General features: G+C 38.7%; 1 protein-coding gene across 1 annotated transcript in view; it reads left to right on the top strand.

The window, feature by feature from the left end:
- The window catches only part of luzp2 (leucine zipper protein 2), an 83,071-nt gene that overhangs the window by 69,066 nt on the left and 3,262 nt on the right, over positions 1-10,743 (top strand). Inside the window, exons 8-10 of the mRNA XM_048263355.1 lie at positions 3,554-3,628; positions 3,830-3,997; positions 10,232-10,336. Coding sequence (XP_048119312.1) covers positions 3,554-3,628; positions 3,830-3,997; positions 10,232-10,336 — 348 coding nt within the window. The remainder of the gene's footprint in view (positions 1-3,553; positions 3,629-3,829; positions 3,998-10,231; positions 10,337-10,743) is intronic.

Consider the following 10,743-nt stretch of genomic DNA (forward strand, 5'->3'; position numbering starts at 1 on the left):
CTCCAGCTTAATTGAGTCTCAGATCATTGACTTCCTGCCTTGAGGGAAATGCCTACACATTTGGGAGCCTCAACATGTCATCCTATCCAATTTTCAGTTCTGTTTTCTTCCCCATACAGTATAAAACGGCTTTATTTTTACGGCATTTCTGAAATGGGTGGCATTGGCAGAGTCACTCCCCTGAGACTGGATTCTTCCCTTTAAAAAAATCTGAATACCGGGACCTTGTTATAGGCTACTGCACAGTTGATTTTTGCAGAGCTCTTACTTGAAAAGGGTTTGACAGAAGCATATGTTGGTCTTCCATTTTCTTTTCCAGCCAAGGTGAGCTGGCATTCAATAATTTAACATCTTCAATACTAATTGCTTATGCCAGATTTTGCGAAAAGATTTATAATAAAAACCTTCCAAATCATCCATCCAAAGGTCTAATGTAAGCAAGTATGTAAAAAACACACTGAAATAATTTTCAGGTTATTACAAACTTTTCACATGGGTGCAGGAGCAGTTAACAGCATGCTAATAATATGATACAGTAAATTTAGCAAAACTGGTCATTAACCACCAAAACCAACAAAATAAAAAAATAATAATGTGTTTGAGGAACGAGTTTACTGTAGTTGAGAAAAGTGACCTTTGTAAAAGGGTTTTGCATAAGGGAATACGTGTAATGATCATTGGCATTTATTGGCACATGCAGGCGACCTTTCCAGTCTTGCATGCAGATGGGGAAATGTCAGTGGTTATTTCTGACACAGTGGATTTTCATATCAACCTATAAACCTTGAGACCTGGCACACAAGTTGACATTAGTGTTCATACATGATGTAAGCCAGGGGGTCAAAATTGCATATCTCTGACCTCACGGTTTTGATAGGGCAGACTAGCTGGAATCCCATCAATTTCTTCCCCAATAGTGTTTACCACAGAATATCAGATGGATCAATATTCATCCTTATCGATAAGGGGTATTTGCATTTTGTTTATCTGTGATGCTTAACCTCGGTGCAGCCTGTCACTTCCCAAACCCCAATGTAACACAGCCATGTATTACATTGTTATTCATTTATAATTAACTTTTATGGGCATCTCACCATTGGCATGATCTATGCCTATCTTTCTAGACAGTAAATGTACAGACCATGCACTTGAAATTAAGGTAACACTTTACTTGACTGGTGAGTTCATAACACATTCATAGCAGCTGTCATAAGCTGCACATAAAGCATTCATGACTGTTTCATGAGACATGACTCAACATTCATACTAAACCTTTCATGAATGTGGAAGACAGAACAGTGACAACTTGTCAAAATAAAAGTCCAACAATCGCAAAGCAGCATTGCCGTTTTTGTTCCAAACCTCTTACCTGATCACGTCACATCTGAGTCAATGGGCTACTCCAGTGCCAAAAAGACAGAACATGGTCAAGCAAATAATTTTTGTTTCATACAAAAAATTATTTGTTTTATGATGTAACCTTTGCAGATAATTTCTCATAATTTGCTACTGGGAATGTCCATTGTCCAACCGTTCCAGGTTAACAAATAAGGGTCAGCTGAATGTAGGCTAGTTTAGGCTACCTCCCAGTGTTAAACTCAGTGATTACGAATACTTCACAACTTGTATAGTAAAGTGACATTCGATGTAGACTTCATAAGATATTCATGAAATATTTACAAAGGCTGAAGAGAAAAACGGCAATGCTGCTTTGCGACTTGTTGGACTTTTATTTTGACAAGTTGTCATCATTCTGTCTTCCACATTCATGAAAGGTTTGTTATGAATGTTGAGTCATGTCTCATGAAACAGTCATGAATGCTTTATGTGCAGTTAATGACAGCTGCTATGAATGTGTTATGAACTCACCCGTCAAGTAAAGTGTTACCGAAATGAATAATGGAGTTCATTAGATTAATGATGACACGCTATGAATGTGCTGAGGTGAGGTGTGGCAGTGCAGTGGTTCATGTATATGGTTTGGCATTAAGGGAGGCAGCCAGATGGAATATGACCCAGACACCCACCACCCCACCCCACTCCACACACACACACTTACTTTCTTCTTTCTGGAATACATGATTGAACTAGGTGCTCTTTGAAGCAAAGATTTGATATCACCACTTGAATTCTTTAAAGAACAGCCACTGTCGCTATCAGTGTGATATCTGTTTCATTCTTAAAGTCAGGTTTTGATTCTTCTGCCACAGGTTCAATGATGACAGTATTTAAAGACAAATCTGATCTTTTTTTTTTGTTACATTTCCAATTATATTTAAAATGTCCCTATTTGAGGCAGTTTTTGTTCAAGCGAGTACATCCATGGTCCGCTTTACTTTAAAGTCATTTGGTTTAAGGAACACAGCATACAGTTTGTCTGCCTTTCAATTTGGAATTGATGTGGAAAGATTACCCACTGGCTTTTGGGCTCATGATTAAAGAAGACCATCAGAGACTTTATAGCATCGGCTGCCTTTCAAGTACTGAGGAGTCATTTCAAAAAGCATTGTTCAGTGATATCACAGACAACAGGGATTGCTCAGATTGCTTTAGCTCCCAGCTGAAGTTTTTCAAAACATTGATATGTGATCCCACTTGTGTTTTCCAGTGGCCAATGACTTGTTAGGATTCTGCGTCTGGGGAACCTGTTCATTTGCAGCTACTGTTAACTTGCCATAAGCATGTGGTGCACTTCAGTCTAATAACTTTAAAGACATCTGCATTTCATATCATACCATGGTGAGTCTTGAGAAAGCCACCAGATAGTGTAGTAATACGTAATACCGTTTCACAAACTGTGGAAAGTCATACTGCATAAATATACCACTGTTTACATTTCCAAAAATTCTATTCAGTGAACCAACAACTTCTGACAAACTAATTGGTACTATTTTGTTGAGTAAATGAGCACAAAAAAAGTGTTGTGTTCATTAAAAAAAGTTGTTAATACTACACATGGCTACCATGACAGTTAAAACAATTATGTGTGTGGGGTCTTGAGTAGGTCAGTTGGCTAACTTAAAAATGTGCATGGAGGATGTGTTCTCAGAATCTCAGGCGTCCACATGAATGCCAGTTTAATAACATTTTGATATCAATTGGCTATACATCATGGAGCTTATACAGCTTTGCTATTGATTTCTTTTTTGAAGATTATTTTTTTGCAGGCTTAGCTTAAAATATTAAATGGCTTGTTAAACTATTACCTCTTTTGGAGCAATGTAGCCTCTCCTCTCTCTGGACCAGTAGCTTTTATCCATCTAGCTTTCAGCCAACTCAAACCATTAAGTGATAATTATCAAGGTATGCACAATGGTGGAAGAATCCAGGACATTTCTATTTTATATGCAGTCTATTTCCAGAACAATATGGCATGTGAATACTTTTGTAGCAAAACAAATGCTCATATATTTGCAAGCTGATGTGCCATTATGTGAATTAACAAGCTGGAGAAATGCTGTGCCATTGGCTTTGTATTTGCTTGTTAGCACATACCATACTGTATGGAAATCTCTTGAGGTCCAGTTGTGTCAGCAATGTGTCTTTCCTACAGGGTCAACAGCTAATGGACTTGGAAAACAAGTTACGAGTAGCCAAAGAGGAGCTGGAGAAAGCCGCGCTGGACAAGGTAAGGACAATTACAGTGTTTCTGAGAATTAAGTTGCCCTTTCCCTCTCTCATTTGCATGCTGCTTGTCCTACCTTGGGACCTTCATTTTGGCTAGACAGCAAGCACATCCCTAAAAGGAGGGAGGAGGTTACAGCACTGCAGGGAACACTAGAGGAATACGCCATTATAATCCCTTTTCACATCTATGTGCTGTCTGCAGGAGTCTCAGCTCAAAGCCCTGAAGGACACAGTGCATCTCTGCTTCTCCTCTGTTCTGCACAGCCAGACGGCAAACGGACACAGATTCCCTGCTAACCCGACTCACCTGTTTAGGTACGCTCCACTGATCAACAGCTCCAGAGTCACTTTTCAGCAGCCACACGCAAAGGTAAAGTACCTTCCAACCTGACACATGCTTACTCTCTGTAAAATATCTATTAAACAGGCCGTGTACAACACTGTTACCTAGCCCCACTGGGACACAGCTAGACTTGCCAGAGTTGCAATGCATTAAGCGCAGTACACATTACACAGTCCACAGAATGTCTAAACTTGGTTGGCAGGCAAAATAAAACATTATATCTTATTTTGTGCTTATAGCTGTTCAGCAGGACTTCTGAGTTCTTTTATGTTATACAACTAACCTATTGTGTATGATGTGAGATTTTTCACTATTCATGAACCATTGGTTTTCATTTTTACTGCATCAATGCATCAATGTTCATGCACTGTTTTACGGGTGTGCATTGTTTATATATTTTTTGAAAGAAATCGCAGGGTAATTGCTGAGGTTTTGCAATAAGATTTGTCGGTAACACTTTACTTGACAGTATCGACATAAGAGTAACATGACACTGTCATGAACACATGACACTGTCATGACACATGAACCCTAACCCTAATCCTATCCTTCAACCCTAATCCTAACCCTAACTTGTTATGACAAAAACCGAATGTCACTTAATAACAGAAGCGTAATGTCATAAACGTGACACATTCATGACGGTGTCATGTCACTCTTATGTCGACACTGTCAAGTTAAGTGTAACCGATTTGTCTCTTTAGAAGAGCGTTTGCAGCTTTGGACAAGGAAAAATGTATTGCCAGTCATTTTTGCATTGGGACTGAATTAACATACTATACTATTCAGCAGCTAGCACCACTGTGAAGCTAACAATAAAGTGATCATGTAATTGTGTGGCATAGGTCAACATCATCTTCCCTACTCCCATTTTGGACCAAAGGCATCTGAGGGGTGGACTTTTGAGTGGATAATGTGCTCGAGCTGTGCTACTACACATACCATTATTCCATTGTCCTTCACAGTCTCCCAAGAGCATGTGCGTAAATTACTTTTTAGAGGTATACAAAAGCTTCTCTGGAATATGTACAGAGAATTAATAGATTCACCACAAAAACAAGAAGGAAGAGCACATAGCATATTGAATGGAGGAACACCAATCAGTTTCAGCAGTGGCATGCAGAATCCTGCTATAAAGACACGCCATGAAAGAGACAGGATGACTTCACTAAACATCTGCTAATTGACACTTTTGATCATGGTGATCCAAAGAAAGAGGAGCTCTTTCCTTGTATTGCACTCTTTGTCTGTAAGATTCCTGTCATTATGGATTTCATGCTGTGCCTTTAGGAACAAACAGTCCTTTTTAGATGAAGTACATGCTTTTTGCGACAGCTCCTCTACAAAGGCTATCACTGTGATATTGGACTAATCAAGCTGATGACAGCACTGCAGTGTCTCACAGCTCACACTGCTCTTTGTGAGTGAATCAGTATGTAAGAGGCTTTTCCCTCTGTGTTGCAGTCAGAATGCATTCAGCCTCTGAGATGTCTTGCTGAGAGCCCTGACGTTATAAGCTACCCAGAGGACACTGCAGTTATTTTTCATTACACCCCAGTAGTCCCGTCCATAACCCGGATACGTCTCCTGAACAATATCAAGAAACATCAAATAGTCGTATAAAAGCCATCTTATAGTGCCGTCCATGGTATCGAGTTAATATCTGAACACAGTAGGCGAAGCACATGAGAGGATGACCTCATCACAGCAACCTGTGATTTGGCTATAGCTTTTAGTTTCAAGAGCAGTGAACAGCAAACATATGCTTGTTCAACCGAAAAAAAATCTAGATTGAAAACACTGCTTATTATTAAAGAAAGTGAGATGGTGAAATTTTATGTTTTACAGCCTGCTTGATTAGCATTCAAATAGCTAATGCACATCTCCCATCAGGAATTGGTGTACTCTCATGTTTCCACTGTGCTAGTCTTCTTAATGAATTGGAAATGGTATCTGTCAGATACATAACTGTTGCTCTTGTCTGTCAATATGAACTACTCCTTTTACTTGAAGAAAGGCAGGGAAATGGGGTTTCAATTAGTGTCCGTGGCAAAACTACAAATTCAAAATGCATTCACTTCTACTTTATTGGTAGTCTTTTTCTGCTCATTTAAAGCTATTTCATCAACTGATTTTCATCTGTAAAGGTTTTGCAGAAGTTGCGGCTCTACTGGCTCATGGAGTTCCAAACATTTTAAAGTGCCATGCCCAAACAAGCTCAGCACCCAGGAACTAATTTCAAGGGGATAACGTTCATCCCATTTAAATGTTCAAATAAACAAAATGAACAGACACTATCACTTAATAAATGGATGTACACAAAACCACATGAACATAAAACTACTCTATCAACATGGCTTATTGTTCGCCATTCAAACCAAAACGACCACAGTAAAATTTTACTACAAATGACATTTTGTATGCTAGCGTAAAATACATGCATGACCTACAATGTATTTATACACATTTTGTTCAGATGTTCCTTAAATTCTTTCTCTTAGCATTAACTACATAAAGACATAATACATAAACGTAATTCTCTCAAAACATGAAAAGGGTGTTTTGAGTTATCAGGCCTGACTACACTCACTGTATTTACTTTAAAGCTAATTTGAAATGCAGCAGTTAGACACAGTTGTGTGATCAGCAGTGTGCGTTAATTATTCATGGTTATATTTATGTACAGGGAGCTACCCTGTGATAGTCATTTAAGTATTGTGTGCTCTGTGGATGCACAGGTATTAAGTTGTTATGGCAGTGATTTATTTCCTCATTGTATTTTCTTACAATCAAGAGATGATTTGTTTTAAAGTAATATTTGTACCTATTGTGATTCAACAAGACTTTTCTGGACTATCTATAAAACATTATTTTTTGAAGAACTCATAACCATATCATATCTATTTATAACACATTGCAGCAAATCTCTATTGTCTCCCCAACAGCAATCTCTAAAGCTTGCCATTCATTTTCATGATCTGCGAGAAAATATATATATTTTAGTTGCTGGTGGCTATAAGTGAAAATCGTCTTTGTGTTAGCACCAGGCTCATCTTCTGTTTGTGTGCGTAATGTCCTAAGCTCCAGCAGACACTAGTGATAACACCGCAGCCTCTGCACACAATTCCCGGCTAGTGAAAGATTCATTAGTGGGGTTTCAGGGATCAGCCAGATTGGAGGGGTTTCTTCATATTTAACAGGCCTTGAGAGGTGGCAAGTGCTCTGGTGAAATAACATGCTGATTTTACTAACTTGTCCGAAATGCTTTTCGTCTTTTACTGTATGTAATGTATATTGAAGAATAATCTTTTTTAATATTTTAACTTTTTTTGTTGGGTTGTGTGAGTGATATATGATTCAACTAATTTGTCTTGAAGATTAAAGGGAATAATCTAATATAAGCACACTTTCACAGATAAACTAGATGTACCGCATAGCGGTACAAAATATGACCGCCGCTCAGTCCTGTACATCCGTTCCGCGAAAATAAATCACACTTCAATTTGTCTCCATATTTTACTCCATCCCCTACTCTTGAAACTTTTGTGTATGCTTGTTTGGCATGCCTGAGTGTGTGTGTGCGGCTGCACAGAAAGTAGCCTACTGGTGCTGAAAAGGTGAATAGATTGTAGAATAGCCAAAGAAGATGTAGCATTGTTATAAAACCTTTAAAATCTCTAAACAATCACAAGTAGGGCAGTTCATCACAGTTCATCCATTGCAACTGGATTGATGAAAGGTCACTTACACCTGTAGGCTACATTGTATTTGGGAAAAGCAAAAGGTATCAGCATAATGTTATTTATTTATTTATTTATTTATAAACAAAAACATCTCTGTCAGTTCCATGCCGTTTTCAACAGCTATCAAAAACAAAGGTCATTTTTGGATGGATGGATTTTTTGTGAATGTTTCTTCTTCTACATAAGATTTTAGTCATCTTTAGTTCATGTAATACTTTAGTGTCAATGCACAAATTAAGTAACAGTAGTCTGAAACGTTATTGTTAATGAATTGCACAAATTAAGTAACAGTAGTCTGAAACGAAATGCTGTTTTACATCTAACCAGTGGTGCAAATAACTGACATGTCCAAATGGGCCTTGATGAAATGTGTTGCTAGACTGTTCATACACATTTTAACGGGCCAAAGTTGAAGAGCTGTTGTCCGTTATTGTTCGTGCAAATATAGGCCGATTCATGTTCCCTTGCATTGTGTAACTGAGGTCCATGGCTAGTCTGGCTTTCACCAGACCAAGCTCAATCTTTTAAGAAATCAAAAAATAAATAGTGGGCAGATCAGGCTGGGTTCACCCAGCAGTCCATAGGCACCCGATATTGTTTAATTTTCCGATTGCTATTCTAAATGCAAAAATGCATCAGGGAGTTATGACAAAACTGTAACTAACAAACTAGATCCTAATAGAAAGCTGTTAGCTTCCCTAAGCTACAAGTAGGCTTATAAGGTAGGCCTATTTACAACATAAATTGTCAATAGGCTATGCTGGCGACACAAATAAAATCTCCTTTGGAAACCAATGGCTTACGCCTTACAGTATCAAGCGGACTTAAACTGCCATATCGTGGCGAAAAGTTGTAATAAAATTCACGCAGCTTCATGAGTCAAGGAAAGCGCGAATGAAGTAGCCACTTCTAAATGGGACCCACTACACAGTAGCTTAAGGTGTGTTGCTAAAGCAGCACCATAATGACATGAAGGTGTCATTGTTTGGATACTTCACACACACGTGCTTTTTAATTTCACAGACTACAACTACCAAGCTGGAATCAAAGCACATCGATTCCCCTCTCACACCCTGCATCCACTTAAAACAAAATAAACAGGCATCTGCAGTCTCACGCATGTATAGGCAAAACTGAATCAGACCGGTGTAACGTTGGTAAATCTTCCATTGCACAGAATGATTTTTGTAGCACGTGCAACAAATGACAGTCGAAAGATACAATTACAGTGCTGCTATCAATTTGCTTGGTATAACCACATTTATAGTTTTCTACAAATGCAATCAATCAAATTGGCCTCCATCACTCAACCAACGCTAACGGTAACATTAGGTCCTTCAAGAAGAAATAGGAATTACATTTCATGTGAACATCATCCTATCCTTATTAGACGTTCTCTGCAGTAAACTACAGTCCTTGTAGGAAGCGTCCATTGTTTTTCCAACCCACTTTTAACTTCCAACAAAATTACGTCTCACTGCAACGATGCGCCATCTAGTGGACAAACGACTACTTATCGCCAATACTGGAAATGCAGCCATGATGATGATGATGAATATTTATTTTGGCTTTCTTTTAATCCTACTGAATTTGTAATTATGTATTGGCCGTTCTAATAACGATAGTATGTGGGTGTCTGTGTGTGTGCATGTGTATATGCGTGCACCGCCATCTACAGGCCAATGAGTGTACAGTCACTAAATGTACACATAACCTAATTTTTTTTAGACCCCCCCATGGATGAAATTCTACGAAACTTGGCATACCCCCAGAGAATGCCAGGTCAATCATACACATAAACTTTGGTGTAGTTCTGAACATCTTAACTGAAGATAGGGGCGATTAAAGCAGAATAATATTGCATTTTCATTTTTTACCGGGGGGTGCAAATCACAAATGAGTGATTATGGGCCAGATTGATGTGGGCCCTTGAGACCAACATACCATAAAAGACTCTTCATCCTCAGTGCCACGGTTCAGGTAGTTATTTAGGAAAAAAAAAACTTTTTAAGGTTCGGGGCCCAGCACGGGGTTGTGGGAGTGGCCCCGGGATCTAAACTAAATTTTTCCGTAAAAGTCTAGTGGGGCTACATACCCACCAAATTTCATGTGCCCCGGTGGTTCGGTGTCCCGGGTATCGTTGACCAAAAATTCAGGAAGTAGAAAAAAAAAAAAAAAAAAAAAAAAACTTTGACAATCCCTATAATTATACCATGGACAACTGTTGAAGATCATTTAACATTTTAATTTAAAACTTCAATGCAAAGTCGATGCAATAATTAAAAAAAGCCCTGTAAAATAACTGAATAAAGCATTCTTTTTTTCACATTCTTACATATTTCATCTCCATGTTGTCTTATAGAACATCCCATCAGATTCTGTTTTGTAAAAATAAATTCAGACAGTGCTTCTGGATATAGATCTTTGCAGGGTAAATGCATTATTGATGGTGTGTGTGTGTGTGGGGGGATTCTCCACAAAATATTAAACCGCCCTTTGTCCTCCTTTCTTGTCACAGGATATCCCAAAAGTTCCCAGAATCACTACAACAAGTAAATCATCTGTGAACACAGAAGCAATGAGGAGAGACAGTTCAGGAGTCAAGGACTGCCAGGTGGTAAAGGTAAATCTTTAGTGCAATTACATTCTAATAGCCAATTCCTGACCCTCCGGCCCAAATGTAGCGGCAAATCTGTTCATTGAGCTTCACTGCATCCCTTTGTCATTAGAACATTACAGTCCATCAGGAACTCTACCCCTACCTACTCATCAGGAAATGTCATCCATCCAGGGGGTGCTTCTGCTATATTATTCTTGCCCTTTTCCTCTGGAAATCTTTAGTCCACAGGTCACAGGTGTCGTCAGAAGTCCAGAGTGCCTAAGAGATAGTTTGCACTGGTCTTCTGGAAAGGGCCAGTGTGTACACTGATATTCATTTCCCTCTAGTGCTTAATTGACTGAGTTAAATAATGTATTACCTTGTATCTTCACTTAATGGATTTATCTGCTTTAATCGGTGGGTTGTTGCAA

This window comes from Alosa alosa, chromosome 14, assembly GCF_017589495.1.
Source record: "Alosa alosa isolate M-15738 ecotype Scorff River chromosome 14, AALO_Geno_1.1, whole genome shotgun sequence".
Taxonomy (NCBI): Eukaryota; Metazoa; Chordata; class Actinopteri; order Clupeiformes; family Clupeidae; genus Alosa; species Alosa alosa.